Source organism: Aspergillus vadensis (assembly GCF_003184925.1).
Source record: "Aspergillus vadensis CBS 113365 unplaced genomic scaffold BO88scaffold_36, whole genome shotgun sequence".
NCBI classification, from domain to species: domain Eukaryota; kingdom Fungi; phylum Ascomycota; class Eurotiomycetes; order Eurotiales; family Aspergillaceae; genus Aspergillus; species Aspergillus vadensis.
In genome coordinates this window covers 14,922-34,763 of record NW_020292074.1, presented here as the reverse complement: position 1 = coordinate 34,763, position 19,842 = coordinate 14,922, and the positions used below count along the sequence as shown (strand labels likewise).

At 49.5% G+C, this 19,842-nt stretch overlaps 7 protein-coding genes and 1 non-coding gene across 8 annotated transcripts; 4 read left to right on the top strand and 4 right to left on the bottom strand.

The window, feature by feature from the left end:
- The first annotated feature begins 249 nt into the window (after positions 1-249).
- On the top strand, positions 250-2,063 carry BO88DRAFT_375601 (Zn(II)2Cys6 transcription factor domain-containing protein). Its single transcript, XM_025704339.1, has 4 exons — positions 250-356; positions 402-917; positions 966-1,106; positions 1,154-2,063. The coding sequence occupies exons 1-4, from the start codon at positions 297-299 to the stop codon at positions 1,913-1,915; spliced, it is 1,479 nt and encodes a 492-aa protein (XP_025557537.1). The 5' UTR covers positions 250-296; the 3' UTR covers positions 1,916-2,063.
- Positions 2,064-2,394: 331 nt separating this feature from the next.
- BO88DRAFT_352537 (serine protein kinase) lies at positions 2,395-3,699 on the bottom strand (the record flags this gene model as incomplete). Its single annotated transcript, XM_025703594.1, has 4 exons — positions 2,395-2,682; positions 2,746-2,864; positions 2,928-3,149; positions 3,213-3,699. The coding sequence occupies 4 exons, from the start codon at positions 3,697-3,699 to the stop codon at positions 2,395-2,397; spliced, it is 1,116 nt and encodes a 371-aa protein (XP_025557536.1).
- A 459-nt stretch (positions 3,700-4,158) lies between these two features.
- Positions 4,159-6,066, bottom strand: BO88DRAFT_352556 (MFS general substrate transporter; the record flags this gene model as incomplete). Its single annotated transcript, XM_025703595.1, has 3 exons — positions 4,159-5,093; positions 5,161-5,774; positions 5,828-6,066. 3 exons carry the CDS (start codon positions 6,064-6,066, stop codon positions 4,159-4,161), a joined length of 1,788 nt encoding a protein of 595 aa, XP_025557535.1.
- Positions 6,067-8,382: 2,316 nt separating this feature from the next.
- Positions 8,383-9,552, bottom strand: BO88DRAFT_430117 (uncharacterized protein; the record flags this gene model as incomplete). Its single annotated transcript, XM_025709217.1, has 7 exons — positions 8,383-8,424; positions 8,521-8,600; positions 8,676-8,752; positions 8,867-8,936; positions 8,963-9,014; positions 9,089-9,289; positions 9,523-9,552. The coding sequence occupies 7 exons, from the start codon at positions 9,550-9,552 to the stop codon at positions 8,383-8,385; spliced, it is 552 nt and encodes a 183-aa protein (XP_025557534.1).
- Positions 9,553-10,054: 502 nt separating this feature from the next.
- On the top strand, positions 10,055-10,140 carry BO88DRAFT_t262. Its single transcript has one exon. It is a non-coding gene; the product is annotated as a tRNA-Tyr (tRNA).
- A 505-nt stretch (positions 10,141-10,645) lies between these two features.
- BO88DRAFT_439159 (fructosyl amine: oxygen oxidoreductase) lies at positions 10,646-12,235 on the top strand. Its single transcript, XM_025709704.1, has 3 exons — positions 10,646-10,820; positions 10,869-11,854; positions 11,918-12,235. Exons 1-3 carry the CDS (start codon positions 10,701-10,703, stop codon positions 12,108-12,110), a joined length of 1,299 nt encoding a protein of 432 aa, XP_025557533.1. The 5' UTR covers positions 10,646-10,700; the 3' UTR covers positions 12,111-12,235.
- Positions 12,236-12,536: 301 nt separating this feature from the next.
- On the top strand, positions 12,537-14,764 carry BO88DRAFT_491901 (fungal specific transcription factor domain-containing protein; the record flags this gene model as incomplete). The annotated part of the gene is made up of 6 exons (XM_025712882.1): positions 12,537-12,542; positions 12,595-12,723; positions 12,772-12,842; positions 12,902-13,033; positions 13,084-13,400; positions 13,449-14,764. 6 exons carry the CDS (start codon positions 12,537-12,539, stop codon positions 14,762-14,764), a joined length of 1,971 nt encoding a protein of 656 aa, XP_025557532.1.
- Positions 14,765-14,925: 161 nt separating this feature from the next.
- BO88DRAFT_475594 (carboxylesterase/lipase family protein) lies at positions 14,926-16,714 on the bottom strand. The gene has a single exon (XM_025711881.1). It carries the CDS (start codon positions 16,704-16,706, stop codon positions 15,048-15,050), a length of 1,659 nt encoding a protein of 552 aa, XP_025557531.1. The 5' UTR covers positions 16,707-16,714; the 3' UTR covers positions 14,926-15,047.
- Positions 16,715-19,842: the final 3,128 nt, after the last annotated feature.

Here is a 19,842-nt window from a genome sequence, read left to right as displayed (position 1 = left end):
GGTCCGCAAGGCTGAATTGCGTGGTAGCAAGGCAGTCAAGTCACGCCGTCAAATATATTCCCTCAACCAATTGGTAATGCAGCAATCTATTCACTTGCACAGTACTAAACTAGTCGATATTCGCCTATAATCACCGCATGTGACATGTCGCATGAATTGAGGCTGAGGGTAGCACGTGAAACGTGACCAACCAATGAACAACCTGAGCATCGGAGATTCTCGTTCATCATCTCCTTGCATCGACCCAACTGTTCGTCCTCCCCAACCATAGGTACACCAGACATTGTACCCCAGATATGGGTGGCATACCCTTCACATCACGCGCCTGTGCAGCCTGTAAGAAGCGCAAGATCAAGGTCAGTCCTTCAATCGTAACGCTAATCGATGGCTAATCCTGGCAGTGTAACCTAGAAAAACCCGAATGCTCCAATTGTGTCAAAAGAGGAGGTGCGTCTTGCCCCGGTTACCAGGATCGGGACTTCATCCACCACAGCTTTGAACCCCAGGGTGCGCGCGATGCGGAGATCAAGCTACCCGAAGCCCGGCGGGTTGGAGAGCTCCAGCTCCTGGCATTGCCTGCTTGCTTCAATATGAATCCCGAGGCTCGCACCCAGTTATTTGCGACCTATATGCACACGTTCTTCGCCTCCAGCCCGTCCCCCACTGGCAGGGTCGATAGCTGGTACTCGTTAATGGCGCGCTTCCCAACCTTGGCCGGCAAATCAGACCTGCTGGATCGCTCGGTCATTGGCCTGGCCTCTGTGTTTTTGGGTAAGAAGACCAGGGATGGTCGGTTGGCACATTATGGCCTGGAAATCTACAATAGTGCTCTTCATGCGATGCTACAGATCTTGCAGGTTAATCGTCCGCCAACAGCTACTACTCTCTACTCTGCCATTGTCTTCCAAGCTTACGAGGTAGGTTCAATCCGGGCCAAGAGGTTCAGTTCTTCTGACAAGCCACAGACTATGGAGAATAGTGAGACGGTATTGCGTAACTGTCTTGCCCACATACAGGGAGCTACAGCGATGTTAAAGCAGCACGACTTTACCCGGTGTGATCAAACTCTCATCGACGCGATCCTATGGAGACACAAGTGGGCGGCGGTCAGTTTAAGTCCCCCTGGGTGATGCACTTACTAACACTATTATAGGCAATGTTCACCCTTAACACCCCATGCAGTATGCATGTGGACGTTGAATGTCTTAATCTCGGCCGAAAAGACAGCCCTGTCGATGAGCTATTCGAAGTGATTGCCGAAGGCATAGCTCTACGCAGAGATCTGTGTAAACTCATAGGACAATCGCATCACGATCGCGAACACGCATGCCACGCACTACTGCAGCGGTGCTTCAACCTTGAGGCCCGTCTGCGGGTAGACTGGCTGCATATGTCCGCTCACAGGCTAGACGGCAAACCTACCCCCTGTAGCAGGCAAAGCCTGGGACAGGAGCCCAGCATTCTCCCCCTGGATCCAGGTCTCGCACCATACAACTTCGAAAGCCTCGAAGCAGCCAAAATCTACCACCTGTTCTGGGTAGCTTCACTGGTAATCCGCCGCGTAATCTATCAAACCGAGACTCACCTGTTGCGAGACCCGGACCCGAGCCGCATGGTGTTCTATGCCAGAGAAATTTGCCGCTCCGTAGCATATTGCATGCAGCCTGAAAATCGGATGTTGGCTGTGCGATCCGTACTTCTGGGACTTTCACAGGCGTCCAAATGTTATATTGACTGCGGGGATAAGGCTGAGTTCGAGTGGTGCCAGGCGGTCTACCCTTTCATTGACGCCAGTGGCTTTGGTATCGCCAGACTTATGAGTCAGATGGAGTGGAAGTTTTGGAATGCGGCTCAGAGCCAGCCAAGGGGAGCTCCATTGTTATTGCCTGAGGCGGTACATGCTATCTCGATATGAGCGCACCCAGGACATAGTAACGCGACACGTATCCCATGCACCGCTGCAGATCTGGGCATTGATATACTAATTGAACCGACGCATTCGCATTATTGCAGCAGCCACTCTATTACTTGTTAGATTTCTACCGATGGTGCGGGGATTACTGGATTTTATGATTACTTTCCTAAGCTTCCATGGTCATATTATCAGTCCTATGTGGTATAAGCTTCCAGCTCCGCTAGGATCGCATTCCTTCTCGCATTAGAAAACCTTCCTGGGTTTCTGTTACTAACTAGTAAGAAAAAGTAATTCTTGTGTAATATACTCTCTTCACGGCTCGGAAAAAAAAAAAGAAAGAAAAAAGAAAGAAAAAGAAGAAAAACAAACTTTGAGACATTAATAAGACTTTCAGGGACAGTGTCACTGGGTCTATTCCTAGAAATGAATGACCCTTTGAAGTAAAACTAAACTAAATTTACCGCCCTCAACAAGAGCTTTCAGTGCTCGTTCACAGTAAATGCATCTTGCAGCAACTCTTTGGTGCAACATCGTTCTTCACGATCTACCCGCAGCATCAATAAAAGGAACTTAGCCAGGCGCTGTATATTCTCAGCCCCAAAATCATCCTGCAGCCGCTCAGCGAGATATGCAGCAAATCCAGCTTGACCAGCAGGATCACACATTCTCTCATCAATAAGTTCCAGATGTTCCTTATTGACTTCCTCTCGTTGTATACCGAAGGTACAAAGTGGAAAGAGTGGCTCGTTGGTTGCTATTTCAAATATCTGGTCAGTGTTAGCAGATGCACCTTATTGTTATAAGGAGGAAAGATGATAAAAGACACTTACCAAGCACCCCAATGCCCAGATATCGATGGCCCAGTCCCAAGGGCTCCCGTGTATAATCTCAGGGGCGCGTAGTGACAGTGGTGTTACAGGCCTCTCGTTGCACTGTCTACGGAATTGAGCTATAAAGGGGTATATCAGCGACTAGACACAACATTCTGTGTAGGAATGGATTTGTCTCTTACCGCCACCCAAATCCCCGATTTTGACCACAAGGCTGGAGTGCTGGACATTCTTCAATTGGTTGTAACGTCTCTGTGAAGGCATCAAGTACTGTGGGGCACTGTCATCTTTCGTCACTCCTTCAAGCCATCTGACTGGGCTGAATTGTGGTGGCTCCAGAAAAGCTTTGGTGTCGTTCATCGAGTCAGTGACTGCGACCAGCATGTTTCCTGGTTGTAGGTCTGCTCGGGCAGACAGAAAGCGGTCATTAGTAATTATCAGGTTGTTTCTGGCTTGTATTAACTTACCGCAATGGACAATATCAGATCTATGGAGGAAATCGAGCCCCAAGAGAATCTGATGTGACATGGTTTCTACATATCCCGCCTGTCTTGGCGTCCATGTGACTATTATTTCTTGCAGGTCCGAGATCATTACCGGAAAAACCAGACATAGGTGAACTCCATTCGGACCTGTATGATAGAAGTGATCAAGTAGTTCAACGACGTGTGATTTCCCGGGGTGATCCAATTGGGACGCCGCCAGATGACGAAGTATCAGAAGCTCCTTCGAATCTGCAGAAGCATCTGCTTTCAAAATCTTTAAGGACACGTGTTGATGGGTACTAGTCTTATCCTTTGCAAGCCAGACTGTCGAGAACTGGCCGTAGGCTAGTTTTCCAACAACTTCATATCTCCGGTCAAAGATGTCATGCATGTGGACAGGGTGGTAACCACCCCGGCGATACTCTTCGACAAGCTCAACTACCTGGGTAATTCTCTCGAAGCGGCGCATTTTTGGCTAGGTGATTATACTGGATTAGTTCCGGTATCGGGCACAGGTTAGGTTCAATCCAGGTCGACGATAGGAATATGTTACAAGGTTAGTATATGTTCTAGGGAGTGAGATTTGGCCTCAAGGATAAGTAGGATAGAAAACTTTGCTTGTGTTGCGATCGTAGATGAATATCCATTAAGCTGTCACGTTAGATGCGGTGTAACATTCCCAAGTTTTTCTTGTGGCTCTTCAATGTGTCCAACCGTCCATCCATGGCCAATGGTGCTACTTCTCATCCCTGCATATCTTGTGAAAGATTCCGGTATATCAAGCAAATTTCGTTTATAGGTCTGCCTCTTCGGGTCGAGATTGACTACATGCTCCATGATCAGTCACATCACAGTCGAAGCTGTTACCAAACTATCTATCTATCTAACGATTAAATATTACTTTAGACATATCAGCTAACAGGCCAGCCTAGATCATCGTCCCCTTATTCTGCTTCTTATCCACATTATAATGCCTCCACATACCCACCGCCGGAAACATCAACACCAAAATACAAGTCGCTGCAATAGCCTCGTACTTCTCCATATATCCCCACGCATAATTGACCGCATCCCTGACCGCCGACCCAGGCTCATACTTCATCTGCGACAAATAACCCCCAGAGTACAACGTCTCGAACAAGTCCTGATCCTCCGCGGGCAGCGCCCTCCTCAACCCATCCGTGAACGTGTTCGTATAAATCGCCGCCGAAACCGCATACCCAATAGCGCCCCCAATACTATTGAACAAACCCAACATCGACAACAAGATCGGGATTCCATCCCTGTTCGACGCACACATCACCGCCATCTGCTGACCAATGACCAACATACCACCAGAGAAAGCAATGAAGATCTGGCACATGATGACATAACCAATATCTGCATCTTGACCGCGGAAATGAATCATCAACCCGGCACCCAAGAACATCAGCGGCGCCGCGAAGCACAAACACGAGTACTTGAACTCCTTGACCATGCGGATCCAGAAGCCGAAGACGGGGGACCAGACGCACGATCCAACGGTGTAAATGGAGGTCATGTAGCCGGTTTTGGTTACGTCCAGGTTGTAAACGACCATTACGAAGTAGTAGAAGTAGCTGTCCCAGCAGTAAAAGCTGAAGTAGACGACTGCAGCAAGGAGGCAGGCGCCGAGGACGGTGCGGTCCCGGAGAAGGTCGTAGGGAATGAAGTGGACCCGGGCACACCATCTCTCCCAGGCTGCAAAGACAAAGAAGAGAACGAAACCGATGACCACTTCGGCGATGAAGGCGGCGTTATGGTATTCTGTTCGGCCATAGCTAGCTAGGCTGAAGGGGAGGAGGAAGAGTACGAAGGCGGCCATGAGGATGAAGGCACCGATAACTGTCAAGGTGATGTTAGAGTCTTTTTTTAGGTTTCGCAACTTGTCTAGTAAGAGGGAAAAGATTACCATCGAATTCGTGAATGTAGTGGATCAACGACTGGAACCAGGTCCGACCATTGTCTTGGCGAACTAGAACACCGGTCTTGTAGGCCTTCCGCTCATAATATTTGAAGACGAAAATGAGGGGCGCGAAGACGAAGGGCTGGACTATGGCGAAGGCGCCATAGGCCCAGCGCCAGCCTGAAGTTTTGATAAAGGAGTTGGCGGCAAGGGAACCGGTAAAGGCACAGCAGATGAAAGGCGTGGTGGAGAAGCCAAACGCAAAAGCTCGGTTGCGCAAACCGGATGTATCAGCGATGAAAATCTCCAGAATGAGGTATATAGCATCGTAACCGATCCAGTAGAAGACATAGCCAGCAGCGAAGGCATTGGGGCCATTGCATGCCGCGAGGATGATCAATCCAAGAACGTAGACGATGACGAAGACGATCAGGCCTTCAGCACGTCCCCAAATTCCAAGAAGCTTTCCAATGGGCAGCTTCAGCACTCCACCAATGATGGTGGCTAAGATATAGGCCGTAGTGACTTGCGAGGCGTGGGAGAAGTTCGAGTAAGCATAGTAGAGGACGTTGGTACTGATGTATTCATGAAGCGCAAGCATAAAATAGCAGACCCAGATCCTGAGGATAACATTAGTACTACTCTTCTATATGCTTCCTTGTAATTTCCATACCAGGCGTAAGTGCCGTAAATGGCTTTTTTGCTCCAGACTAGCGCAGCAGCTTCTGCCTTCTGCACTCCGATCGGGGCCTCCTGGGAAACCCCTTCAGGCTGGGCATCTTTCTCGGAGAGCCCCAGGTTAGCAGATGGACCATCCGTCTGGGAATTCTTCGGAAGCTGCTCTACTGGCTGAAGATCATCCACGACATGGTTGGTCTTGCGACCCTTAAGTCGGTCAACGACGACACCCATGATAGCTGGATGAGATATTATCTCTGCAGGTGAGTAGATGAGTAATTTCGATGGGGATAGGAGTGAGAGAAAAGGGGAAGGAAAAGGGCCGATCGCCGGATGGTTATATAGTGGGTAGCATTTCCTCCCACACCCATCGTCTCCCCTGTCAATCATCCATTCAACTTGGCTTTTGGGTCTGCATTAGCGCCAACATCAAACTTTTCTCTTTCTCCTTCTTCTATGGCTCATGTGGAGACTGCTCTTTGGGGCCAAAGTCTCTAGCACCATGGCGTGGCAACTAAGCTCGTGGTGTCACGCAGGAGCCACGCTTGCAGACTGGAGGGTGAGAGTCAGGAATCGATGGTGAACGAATAAATGGGGGCCAAGCGATAAGCGCCATCAGATAATCAGGCCAATGCATCAGATAATCTCTGTTGTGGGGCTCACAGCCAATGGTATTGATTATTAGCCGGCCAATGCCGGGTGTGATGATAACCCGTTGGCCAATTGCGGCTGTCTAGCCCGGACCATTTATGCCGAAGAGCCACATTCTTTTTAAGACTGTTCCCTATATTGGCCTAGCTACCCAGCTCCATTGGTCGGTGGACGTATTGAGTATCGCTTTCTGCGCTAGGAAAAATTTCACCTCCCCGTGATTAATACCCTGGTCGATCCTTCGATCCAGAGCTTGTGCGTGAAATCTCTGCTGTGTGGCTTTTGACAACCCAAAACATCCGATTGACAGAAAATCAACGTATTACCATTGGAATCCTGCACGGTCAGGCCATTATTGTTTGCCGAGTGATGTGGCAGGATGTATCCGCAATCGGACTGCAATGCAAGCTCTCGCACACCACCTACACCGATTGGTAGACTCCTGCTTGGCTCTCTCGTATTTCATGATCCATGCGGAAGCTTATTCCCGGAATATCCGAACCTGAGCTGTTGTTCTTTTCAAAGCGCCCGTTTGGGGGCAACACAGCGTGGTTTGATCAGCCAACAGCGGTCCAGAATCAGTCGCTTGGTACCCGCATTGAATCGGCATACTCCGTAGTAACCTCACAGCCTTGCATATTACGTACCTTACTTCTACATGTCTTAACCCAGCAGTTGATTTTGGACGTGGCTTATCTGCTAACCCTGGACTGTGACGCACTATTTTAGTGGAGCCCATTCACAACCCATGAACCCTTAAGACCCATTATTGGGGAGCCACAAAATCATTACAAATGGCTTACTAAATTATGAAGCACATCATTGACACTCCTTTAATATCAATATCATCGCTTCAGCTAGTGTGATTCAATATGTATCCTCATTATGCCTATCATTCTTATCAAGTATGCTTGATGTCTAAACGATCAGGATTATTAGGTCTATTCTGGACTCAGCCAGTTTAAGGTGCGCTCTATAGCTGTAACAATGCGTCGTACTTTCGGTCCTTTCAATTGGTGGAAGAAGCGTGGGACAAGAACGTAGTATATGAGAACCTGTCGGAACAACGTCGACCCGGCTTGCCTTCATTCTCTTCGCAATTAAGAGACCCCTGCTCAGTGGTGTCGCCTGCAACCGTACGATCGGAGAGACTTAAGTATGGGAGGTCTTCTGACCGTGTATGAAATGGCCTATGACAATTCGTGTCGTGGAAGAGCGGTCGTTCGGTTGTCTGGGAGAGGAGGAGCTTTGTCTCCTGTTCAACTGGATAAGGGAATTAGCAAATCGTATACAGAGCTTCCGTCTCTTCTGGGTCCGGCGGTGCCAGAACAGCCATTAGTTCGATAATTCCGAATACCAGATTGATCAGTAATGATGTGAATGTCTTTGTTCACACTGGCCCAGATTACGGGTTGTGTCAACGCACTACATGTCGAGGTTGACATTGTCGAAGTTGTTAAGATTGTGACTACCCAACACATGTCCATAATCTCCCAAATTTGGGTTCAGGGTACCAGAGCAGCCCAAGAGAGCTTTCAGCGAACAGAAGGCAGATATCCATCAATACCGGGGCCGGAGTGCAGACGATCTGTATTATAGCGCCGGTCTTTCTCATGCGAGGTAAAATGGCTGCTTTCATTGCTCGCCAGAGAGTTGCTGGTTTGGAGGATATTCAGCGCCTTGTGCAGACCTATGAATCAGAATATCCGAGCGGCTGGTTATCGTTTAGATCGGTATATCGTCACTTATTTCCTTGAGATTGTATCACCAGCAACCCTTGCTCGCTGGAAAGCATTCTTTCGCCATCCATGATGTTCTAATCTGCTAGCTGCTTAATATAGTTCCTGATAGACTATGCACTCTGGCGGTGGGCGTAATGTAGTTAACTACACCCCGGATCTAAGGACACTTCGTGGATCCTTGGGCCCATATTTCCGATACCTAGTCGCGTGGGTTTCCGGTGAATATTTCCATCCTAAACGCCGCTGTTTATTTTGAACTTCAGATGTCTCTCCGAGACAAAGGAGTACGGTCTACGAAAATGAGCATTTTATCTACCCTATCATCCCGAAAAGCCTGAACGCGATTCTCTAGCCATGTGGTATCGGTAGATCCTTCTAGATCAAGTTCACTGTGGCCCTACTCCTCCTCAAGGTTCAGCCCATTAATCAACTCCTCTAGGTCTAAAAGACTTTTAGAGTCAATCGCGCTTTGCACGTACATTGAAAGCTTGGGATACGGCAGGCCACCTGGTGACGCTAGACGAATCCTTCAAAGACAAAGGGTTTCTGTACTGTGGCCCACCGGATTCCACTCTATGTTATTGGATTTAGCAGTAAGATGGTAGTAAGTTCCCAGTCCTAGTAGCTAGAAAGTGGCCCACGCTATAGCCTTGAACCTGGGATACCTGTGGTTCAGCAGGTTCAGCGATTTGAGGGGTTCGGGCCACAGGACTTGAAAATATCTGGGTGAGGGGTACAAAGCTTCACCGCACATTCAAATTGCTCGTCTTGTATGCACAACACTGGGTCCTGGGATGGTTGGTTGTTAGGTGTCTTTTCTTTTGGTTCTCACGCAGCATAGGGTCTGCACGTAAACGTGGTACGCGTGCTGTTCCAAAGTATATTAGCACTTGTTTATGAACAAGGCAAAAGTATATCCCAGTATCTGTCCAAATGGATTGCACCCTGGATACATCCTGGTGAGGTTGTCGCCCCTCGTTTAATTCCCCGATTGCGAGTGGGTGAAGCGCTAGGAAGACGATCGCATTATGGTCGTTGGCTTGGGAATACCCATGTCGCAAAAGCTGGAGTATATATCCATTCAATAGTTATGCCAAGATTATGAAGCGCAGGATGGATGAGTCGCCAGGTTAGTGGAAAGGAAGAAGAGTATCCATGACAGCGGTCACATGATGCCATTTCTGGAATGGACCTATGAAGCGATTTCCCACCCACGGGGCTGCAGATAATTAGTAGAATCGCTAGGTGCGATCTTTCTAGGTGCTCGGTTTTCCTTGGGTGGAGCTGAATGGCTTACGTGTTGATCAGGGTCATCCCAACCCAACATTTCAAGGTCATTTACCGATCCCCGCACATGTTCGTGCTGATGCCTAAGGCAGTTGGTAAGTGGGTGTCACCCAAGATGCCTCGGGGACCCTTATCTGATACAAAAAACGCCTCTCGGTATGTTTTGCGATTACTAGCTCTTTTGGTGCCTGGGATTGACGGGATTGTCGTCTAGACCGCATGTTTTCACGATCGCTGTCTCACTGGCATGGAAAAGTGAGCTGAGACAATATATATTCACCAGATACGACTGGGGCGTGATCTATTGGGGAACGGAGAGCGAGCCACAAGCAGGAAAATAAGCTTAAAAATGACGTATTGAGGGGATAGAGAGGCTAAGAAGACTCAGAAGCAATAATTAAACGACAATAGACTAAATTTGGGCAGGATATATACCAGTTACTCTGAGCTGAAATGGTCGTGATCGCTGACAAAGTGGGATGAGAATTCTAGCTGAGTTTAGTGGTATATCAATAAGAGCAAAGGCCAGTACTAACAGATAACCCTTGATGGTCTAGTTGGTTATGGCGTCCGGCTGTAATGGTTAATTGTAACCGGAAAATCCCTGGTTCGATTCCGGGTCGAGGGACATCTTCTTTTTGCCTTTTTTATTTTTTCTTTCTTCGTTTTGCCGCACCCGCGCCCGCATTCGCTTCGTACCACAAGATGCAAGTAATGAATTGAAGTAAACAACCATCGCATTTCCCTTGCTATTTATATAGTGATCAATGAACATTCGAATAATCAACTTTACATCAAGCGGCTAACGAAGCAACTGACATTAGTGGCAATCTCAATAAGCGTTCATTCCCGGCAACGGAAGCCATGGAATCATTCATTAAGTTTTTTGGTCAGTAGACCAAGATGGCTGCACCACGATTGCAGTGTGGAGGTGGTTCAACGCCACGTCCATAATCCAGCACAGAGATAGACCGCCACACTACGAAGTAGACAATACTCATTGTTCTGATCCAGATGCCGATCCAGACAAGTCCGACACCCGACCACGTGAGCGGATCGGAGGAGATTTTGGGCCTCCGCTCATAGTTATTAAGGGAGTCATGAAAGCTTTGATCGAACAACCATTGCTCCACTAAAAACATTCACTTTCAAGCCATCCCATTACCCCCCCGAAGTATATCAGTAGTTATGGATAAAGACAGCCATGTTGTGATTATCGGTGCAGGCGTATTTGGCCTCACCACAGCTTACCAGCTCGCCACCGAGGGCTACAAGAACATCACGGTCCTTGACCGACATATGCCCCCAGTAAGTTCCGTTCTGCGCAATGAATGTTGCCTCAACTAATCCGCCCAGGTTTCAGATGGATCCAGCTCTGACATCTCTCGTATAATTCGATTTGATTATGCCGACGATGATTACTTGCGTATTTCTCACGCAGCCTATTTAAAATGGCAGGAGCCGAAGTACCGGGGCATCTTCTACCCCAGACCTTTCATTCTGACAGGAAGCATGGGTCCCGTCAAAGACTCATGGATGGAGAGGACCAAAGCAGCTCTCAACAGGTATAACCTTCCATGGACCCACGTAACCGACGTGGACCACGCGAAGCGGTTACACCCAGTCCTCAGCGGAAAATTAGCCACACCCCCGTTTTCTGGGTACCAAAACAACCAAGCAGGATGGGCAGACGCCAACAAGGCTATCAGCCAGCTTCGTGATGATTGCTTCGAAGCTGGCGTTTCATTCATCTGCGGCCGGCGGGGTACGGTTGTTGGGTTCGACACCGATTCCGACAAGAATATCAAGGCCGTACGAACCCTTATTGGAAGCCCCGTGTCGGGAGATCACTTCATTCTTGCAGCTGGTGCATGGGGGTCTAGCCTGGTTCCCATGTACAACTCTACCATTGCTACTGCTCAGGTCCTGGGATTCATGCGTCTCACGCCAGAGGAGGTGAAGAAGTACGAAGAGCTTCCGATTTATATCAACTTCTCGAGTGGCTGGTTTAACTTCCCTCCTCATGAAGATACTAGCCTACTGAAGATGGCTGTTCACGGGTGGGGGTACACCAGGACCCCCAAGGAGGGAGAGCTCACCCTCGCCAAGGGTAACATCTCGACTCCCCCGCTGATCCCACCTCGTGAACGTATCAACTTTGTCCCAGCGGATGGCGAGCACAGACTCCGGGAAGGACTGCGCGAGATTCTGCCTGAACTAGCTGACCGGCCCTTTGAGAAGCTGGCTCTCTGCTGGTATACGGATACCCCGACCGGTGATTTCATCATGGACTACCACCCGGATTTCAAGAACTTGTTTATTGGAGGTGCAGGCAGTGGACAGTGAGTCTATGCTTTTGTATCGATTCGTGCTTGTGTGATTGAATGCTAACGTTCAATGCGCAGTGGATTTAAGTTCCTACCCGTCCTGGGTGAATACATGTCGCGGGCGATCAAACGGGACCTGCCAGAGAACCTCGCTCAGAAGTGGCGATTCCGGATGGAATACCAGAACCAGGACGATACTTTCCTGGGTGATGGGAGCCGCGCAGGACCTGCGAGACGGGAGTTGACTCCTTATGAGAAGGCCAAATTGTAAAGTGTCAATCAATGCCTTCTCATGGTGGAGAATGTAAATATGAGGTTGATGAATGATAAATCACGAAGTTAATGATGGAAGATGGAACTAGAAATGGTTCCTTTAGAGCAATATATTCCTCCAAAGTCGCATTCCCTGTTTTGACACACGTCCTTCATCCAGCCAAAAGATGAGATTCAAACATACCCATAAGGAAACCCAAGCGAGATCGCCACTAGCCGGGTATAAACTAGTCCCAAAATATAAGCACGTGGCGGAATCTCCGCTCACGTGGTCGGCAAAACGCAGCCCGGAATTTGCCCCGACGCCGAGATCGATCGGCTACTTCCCCGGCTAATGGCAGGAGTAGATAGCGGAATGTGAATTTACCGATAGCATGGATCGATCCTCTGAGCCCCGAGAACGGAGTCGACAGGCTTGCGAGCCATGTCGGTAGGGTCTCTTGTTCATCGGGAAATGGCTAGACTTGCTGACTCTATGACAGACGCAGAAAAACGAAATGTCCTGGAGAGAGGCCGGTTTGCTCAACCTGCGAAAGATTAAACCACCAATGCGTTTATTCACTCAGAGAGCGAGCAAATGTCACATCTGGCAGGGTGACAAAAGCGTATGCGTATGTGAGCCATTCTGCAGCCAGAACGCACCTTGATCCTAATGTCAGACCAGAAGAGCTACCCAAGATCGGCTTCGGATACTCGAGTCGCAGGTTAATGATTTGTATGGTGCGCTATGGTGCGTATATCCTTTACCCTACATATATGTCCCTGTACAATCGACTGATATATTGTCAGCGCACGCTCCAGCAGAAATGGCGAACCATCACCGGGGACTCCTGAGAGCAATAGTACCTCGCAGAGAGAGCTGAACTGGCAGGTTCCCGTGCGAGAAAGTCCTAGTGATATGTCTACCTTCTCACCAACAAAGTAAGTGTCCTAGTGCTACTGAAAATCGGTATATTGGCTAACTAGATAAGTCCACATCCACCCACAGAGGCATTACAACACTTTACAGAAGTGTACCGAAAAGTGCTACATCTGCAGCCACTACCGCTATTCAACATGAACACCCTCCAGTCGGATCTGGCTAAAGCGCCAGAATTTCTTCTATGGAGTTTCTTAACGCTTATACTACCATTTTCAGGTCATGGATTCTACCATGGCAGAGAGATAGAAGCTCGGAAATTCTATTCTCAGTCCGCCGAACAGGCAGTCATAAAAATGGCCATCGAGGGCATACCACAAGTGGAAGTACTGCAGTCGTTGTGCTTGCTAGCCCTACGGCACATCAAAGGTATGCATTCCTACGTTAACCTGAAGACCTGTCCTAATCCCCAAATAGAAGCCAAACAAGCCCAAGCCTGCATGACAATCGGAATGGCATCCCGACTCCAAGCATTCCGAACCCTACAACTCAACAACACCAACCAAACAGAAACCAGAGACGTCACAATCTCCCGCTGTCACTGGAGTATACGCATCCTAGAAAGCATTTTCACACCACAAATCTCCATCCTATCTCCACCACAAACCCCAACATCCCCCGAATATCCCTACCCGCCCAGCGCACCCGTCCCACCCCCGCTCCCTTCCGCATCACCCACCCAAGCCGACATTTTCGACACCACCGACCCAACCAACGACCTTGGAATCGTCGCCTACGGCATCCAACTAATGATCATCTGGGGCGAAACAGCCTCCTACCTCCACAGCATCCGCACGAATCCTAACCTCAACGAAGAAACCCCCTGGTCCCTATCCTCCACCTACTCAAAGCTCAACCACAGACGCAACGAACACGAAACCCAACTCCCAGAATCCCATCTCCTCCGAAACGTTGCCTTCACCAAACGAACCCGCACTGAGATCTCCACCCACCAGGAATACTGGACTTCCTGGATATCTATGCAAATATTCTGCCACGCCCTCGTCGCAATTCAGAACCACCCCTTTATCCACCTCGTCATATTACGCGGGAACCGCGGCGTCTCCCAGTCCCGTCTCTTCCTCCAACAAACCGTAGACCATACCTTATTCCACTCCGAATGGGTATTTCGACTCGTTCAAGCATGGGAGAACTTCGACCTACCGCTCCACGACCCATTAATAGCCCATCTAGTAGCAGCCACTGCTTCTATATCATGGATCTTCCAGTTCGCCAGGGACAGAGGAATTGGAGAAAAAGCACGCGGACATCTCGTCATCGCAGAGAGAGTATTAACTCGAATGTCAACGGTCTGGCCGCACGTTTCGCATAGGCTTAAGACACTCCATGCACTTCAGGCGTCGGCTTCTGTCGCGACTACGAACCCGTCTATATCTTCTGAAAATCAAGGTGCAACGATAACGAAAGGAACGACGATCACTATCCAGCCATCGCTGTTCTGGGATCTACTCGATCCGAAAATCTGTCCAACGGAAACGTCGGGATCGTCCGGGCCGGCAGCTCCCGGTGCTAGGATGCGCGTTACAACGCAGTTCATGCATCCACTTAGTGAAGATGAGCCGTCGGTAGGGCAGGAAGAGAGGGGTGTGGGCGGGGTTGGTGGTGGCAGCGAGGGGTATATGCCGGATGTTCATGCGCATGAGCTGGAGAAATTGTCGTTAGATGAGTTGTTTGGGCAGTTGGGAGATGATGAGTTTACTTGGGCGCTTTGAGTGTTTCGTTATGTATGTAGCCTGGCGGTCTTATGGTAGTCTACGTCGGTTATGCTATGTACTATGGAGCATTGAATGGAAAGTAGTAGAAAATAATTTTGATACATGTACAAAATGTATTATCACAAAATCTGAAAAGATAAGAAGCGAATATAGTGCATAGAATGTCAATGTCTAGTGACAGACAGACGGACGGGACATAATAACTATGTCTGGTGCAATGAAATGGGAGCACTGCTCCACAAAATGCAAGCGGCACGCTGCAGCACGCTACGATCCACATCTAGTAAGGAATCTGCTGGTGGAAGTAGTCCATCATAAACTTAACCTGGTCGGGGTGAGCAATGGGAACATTGCCGAAGTAGTTACCCAGCTCCATGACGATCTGGGTGCCGTTGGGGCTGTTGGGGCTCCAGCGAGGCAGGCTGCCCTTGCCAGTGTAAGAGCCACCCTGGTTAGGGTTGAGGGTCTTGGCGAAGTTGGCCCAGTAGGCAGACATCTTCGCACCGATCTCGTAGTCAACATCGGTGAAGGGGTAGGTGTCGGCGTTGGCGTAGAGAGCGTTCAGGGCGTACATAATCTCAGACTGGTGGAAGGCACCCTGGTCCTGGCCCGGGGGAGCGTGGGTCCAGTAGTAGGTGTAGAAATCGGACTCGGCGGCCTTGTACCAGTCAGTGGCGTAGGCCCAGGAGCCAATGAGGGAGGCGTCACGGGCGGCAGCATTCCAGGAACGGTCGGCGGTGGTCTCGTTGTTGTCGGTGGGGTAGAGCTTGATGTAGCGGTCGAAGAGGTCGCCGTACTTCAGGGAAGTGTAGTTAAGATATTCGTGGACGGTGTAGTCGGTGGTGGTAGAGGCGCCGGACTCGTCCTTGGTGTTACCGGTGATGACGGGGACGTCGTTGGCAGGGCCGTTGATGAGGGTCTCGAGGTAGGTGGAGGGAAGGACGTAGTCGTCCAGGACGGGCTTGAAGATCAGGGGGTAGCCTGCGGAGAGAGCAGTAACCCACCAGATCCAGGTGCCGTTGACACGGTCCTGGGAGCCGACGAGGAGATCCTCCATGGAGAGCTCACGCAGCTCGGCGACGGTGGAGACGTTGTGCTCGCTCATGTAGGATTCACCGTGGGTAATAGCGGTAGACATGTTGACGTAGGAAGTGGCCAGACCGGCAAGCAGGGGGTCGTAGGGGTAGCGGATACCAGACTCGGAGATACCACCGTGGAAGTAACCGGAGAAGAGAGGGCTGTTGACGGCGTGGTAGACCTGGGATGAACCGAAGGACTGACCAGCGACGATCACACGGTCAGGGTCACCACCGAAGTTGGCGATGTTCTTCTGAACCCACTTAAGGACCTCCAGTTGATCCAGGACACCATAGTTGCCAGAGGTGTTGTGGCCGGTGGCAGCAAGACCCTCAGCGTTGAGCTCGGGGAGGGCGAGGTAACCGAAGGCATCGTCACGGCGGTTGAAGGAGATGAGGATAACATCCTTCATAGCCATACCACCACCGTACCACCAGGCGTTGTCACTGGTCTCGTCGGAACCCTGGTTCCAAACAATGACGGGGAGCTTGGCGTCGGCCGAGGCAGCATTGGTCCAGATGTTCAGGCTAAGACAGTCCTCGCTGATATAAGTCTCGTAGTTGCTGGGACACGCAGGGCCAAAAGAGGTGGCATTCAAGGTCGTGTTCCAGGGCTCACGGGGCTGGGGAGGCTTCCAGCGGTTCTGGTAACCAGTGTCGGCAGCGAAGGGGATACCCAGGAAAGCGGTGACATTGGACTCGGTGGTACCGAAGTACTTCTCGAGAACAGTCTCGTTCGTGAAGTACTTGAAGCCCTTAACAGGACCGTAATTTGTCTGGATGACCTGATCCCAGAGCTGGGCCTGGGCGACAGCAGCACCCAGGGCCACAGAGGCGAGGCCCTTGGTAGTGAAGGAGGGCATGCCGGAGAATGTGAAGAGAGTGGAAAGGAAGGATGGAAATGACGATGAGGGAAAAGAAGGAGCAAACTGGGTGGCGATCAGCATATATATAGGTTCGATTCAAGGTGCCTCTGCAACAGGCGTGGCCAAGGATGGAAATTGAGACCCACCCGGAAGAAACAATGGAATGAGCTTAATGGATCTCAAGCAGTGGGATGATGCAAGCCCTGCCGTTCCGATAAACCCGAAGGTGGTTTGACTGCGACAATGTGTAAAACCTCTACGGGATGAAGCTTAACATGTGGAGACTTCGATTGACTATGCCAAACGATGACGACCGGACAGGAAACTAGCATCGACGAGGCCGTTGAGAAGTTGCGAGAAGAATACCCGTCTCAGATACACGAGGACAGTAGACATTCTGGGAGAGGTGGCGGAGAAAACTGCCAGTTCTGCAGGCCGAGGCCGAGGGTAGCCAATCTTCCGTGTATAGTTACCTCCGCACCCCTGCCGATCAGAGAGGGCTCGAGCTACAAACTACGTTTGATACTGCGGCTACTATCGTGTAGTCTAGCTATAGTAGAAAGATAGATTCTCGGTACTTATTTTTACCTTGTATGTTTATGTGCATATTGTGATTCAGAAAGAGTATTGAAGATGGCAGCAGCACAGCACAGCACCACCAACTCCCTGGCAATTGAACCCTGACCATGGTAACTTGCAGATTGCCGGGACTGAAGATTGATAGTGCAGAGACCCGCGGCCTGTTCGGCACCTACAACGTACTTGGAATACTATTGTTCAAAAAGACCCACATTGGCCGCGCGTTTCCAGTCTGGGGTGCTGCAGACTTCCTGGGTTTTGATGAGAAAAAGAGAGTAAAAGTGATGATGCAACCCCGCCGAGTGATCGCCAGGAAGCCTACTGATAATGGCACATGCGGCCGAGGCTCCCCGCAAGAAGGAAAAGGGTTGGATAAACCCTGAAGTGGATCCGAGTGGATGCGAAGGATACCTCCGAGCTCCCGCCCGGAATCTCGCAAACTCCCCCCAAATCGGGTATGGCCCGGCCGATTCTGGCAACAAAGTCTGGTTCATCTTCACCACAACGCTGTCTATCTACTGGGAGGAATTCGCTCAACTTGACCTCCACTGCGGTCTATCTGAGAATAGGCTTGTGTGTATACGCGTTCTCACTACTATGGCCATCTAGTGTTGTTTCGCAAGCCTGTTGAGAGATTAAGGGTGCAATACGTCAAGGTATCACGCTGTCTCGGACATAAGAACTCGTCAACTTCGCGAAGAACGGCTGTTACAACTAGCTATGTTTGTACGTGTCGGTTCGCAAACACTTCCCCTCTGAGATCCACACAAGTCCATGTCACAATGTGAGGGACCTTAGGCTTGAGATCTCATCGGCTACTTGGCACAGACGAGAAGGGGCTTGAACCTGCATAGCTAGCATCTCACTACGCCGGCTTGATCGGGTATAAGAATATGAATTGAATTGAATTGAATTGAACCTCTCTTCGGCTCGGGAACTAACTATGGACCGCTGTTCCACGATCAAAATATATTTCGAGTGCTGAATGACATTTGAGCTATCTAGAATCAGGCTTCATCGTCACTGAATCGGAATTCGTAGACTGCTATGAATTAATCCCGAGCTATTGTCGGTACGCAAGGAACAGACTGGATGGCGTCCAGGGCTGAGGGATCCCTCATTCAACCAGAACATCATTGAGCCATAAAACGCAGGACTACTACTCGGCGAAAATAGATCGATGCACGGTACCGGCGAGCGGGACGTCCTCCCTGTCAGTTGTTAAGAGTGGAGCAGGCCCATTCGCTTAAACCATAAGATCTCACGGCGACAACCTAAATTCCGCTTATGGTGCTTATGGTCTATAGATAGTAGCTATGTCACCGCTTAGCGCGCAAAAGGAATTATGCTTATATAAAAGTGTGCGTGTACCTTTAGGGGTGATCTAAAGGAAGAGCGCCGGTCCTTTACAGCGAAATGTCTTGAGCCAAGAACTGACTGAGAGATCTTAGTTTCAGTGTGTGAACTACCTTACCTTGAATGCGATTTTCACGAGTTGTATAGGACAATCATGGCTTTGATACACGCTGTCACGAATGAGTTGATATGTCTATGTAATCACCCGCGTTGGGTTATCTCTGCTTCCATTCTCAAGTGTTCTAACTGACTGTCAACGTCAATCAACTCTCAAGATGTAAGCTGCTACCACTCACTTAAATTTACCGAAAAGATCAGGTGATTTATCGGTATATTTGGTAAGGCAGAAATATAGTCAAGCAATTCTGGACCTTGGTTTCCATACAATAGCCTGCGATTCCCCGGGGGTAGGCGTCCTATTTGTTTGTATAAAACATTACCCTAGGCAACCCGAGATTGTCCAAATCCATGCACCTCTCCACTATACTACTAACATAGAGTAACTAACGGAAATCTGCACTCTGACCATTCCGACCCATTGTATATCATTACTCATAGTCCAACTGAGCACATCACACATTGATCACATGCTTCTCAAATGAATTCCACAGTCAGGAGCCCGCGTTCAATCCCTGTCACGCTTATTATCAAGTCACTTGAATACCCGTGGTCGGTAGCCTTACCCTAATATACCATTACGTTCTTGAACCATACCAATCACCAGATGCTATATCTTAATATTAATGCTGTATCTACGAATACGTGAGAGAGTTCACCTAATTCCAGATAATATGTAGTAAGATAAAACACTGCAACACTACGACTAGGCTACCATGTTGTAAGACTATAGACTACAGGATGGGCAAATGGATGATTTATGTATATAGCCAATCAGATGGATCCATCTTTCAAGCTGTTCATGCCCCACTTTGGCTTGGTCATTTGCGGCCTGTCTGCTGGGATAGTCAACTATGGCATGCCGCTGGATGAATCACAAGCAGCTGCAAGGATGCGTCTCGTGCTGTACTGGACAGGGCGGTTATGCGGGAATGAGGAGTCGAGCATGACAGAAAGTACCATTTTAAATTGCCGTCCCCGTGGCTTGTGCTGAAACCGGCAGTTGCGTGAGCTGAGCACAGTCAAGGCGGGTCAAAGTCATGGTAGTTGTCTGATGTGTCCGAACTTCTCTCACTGTCTT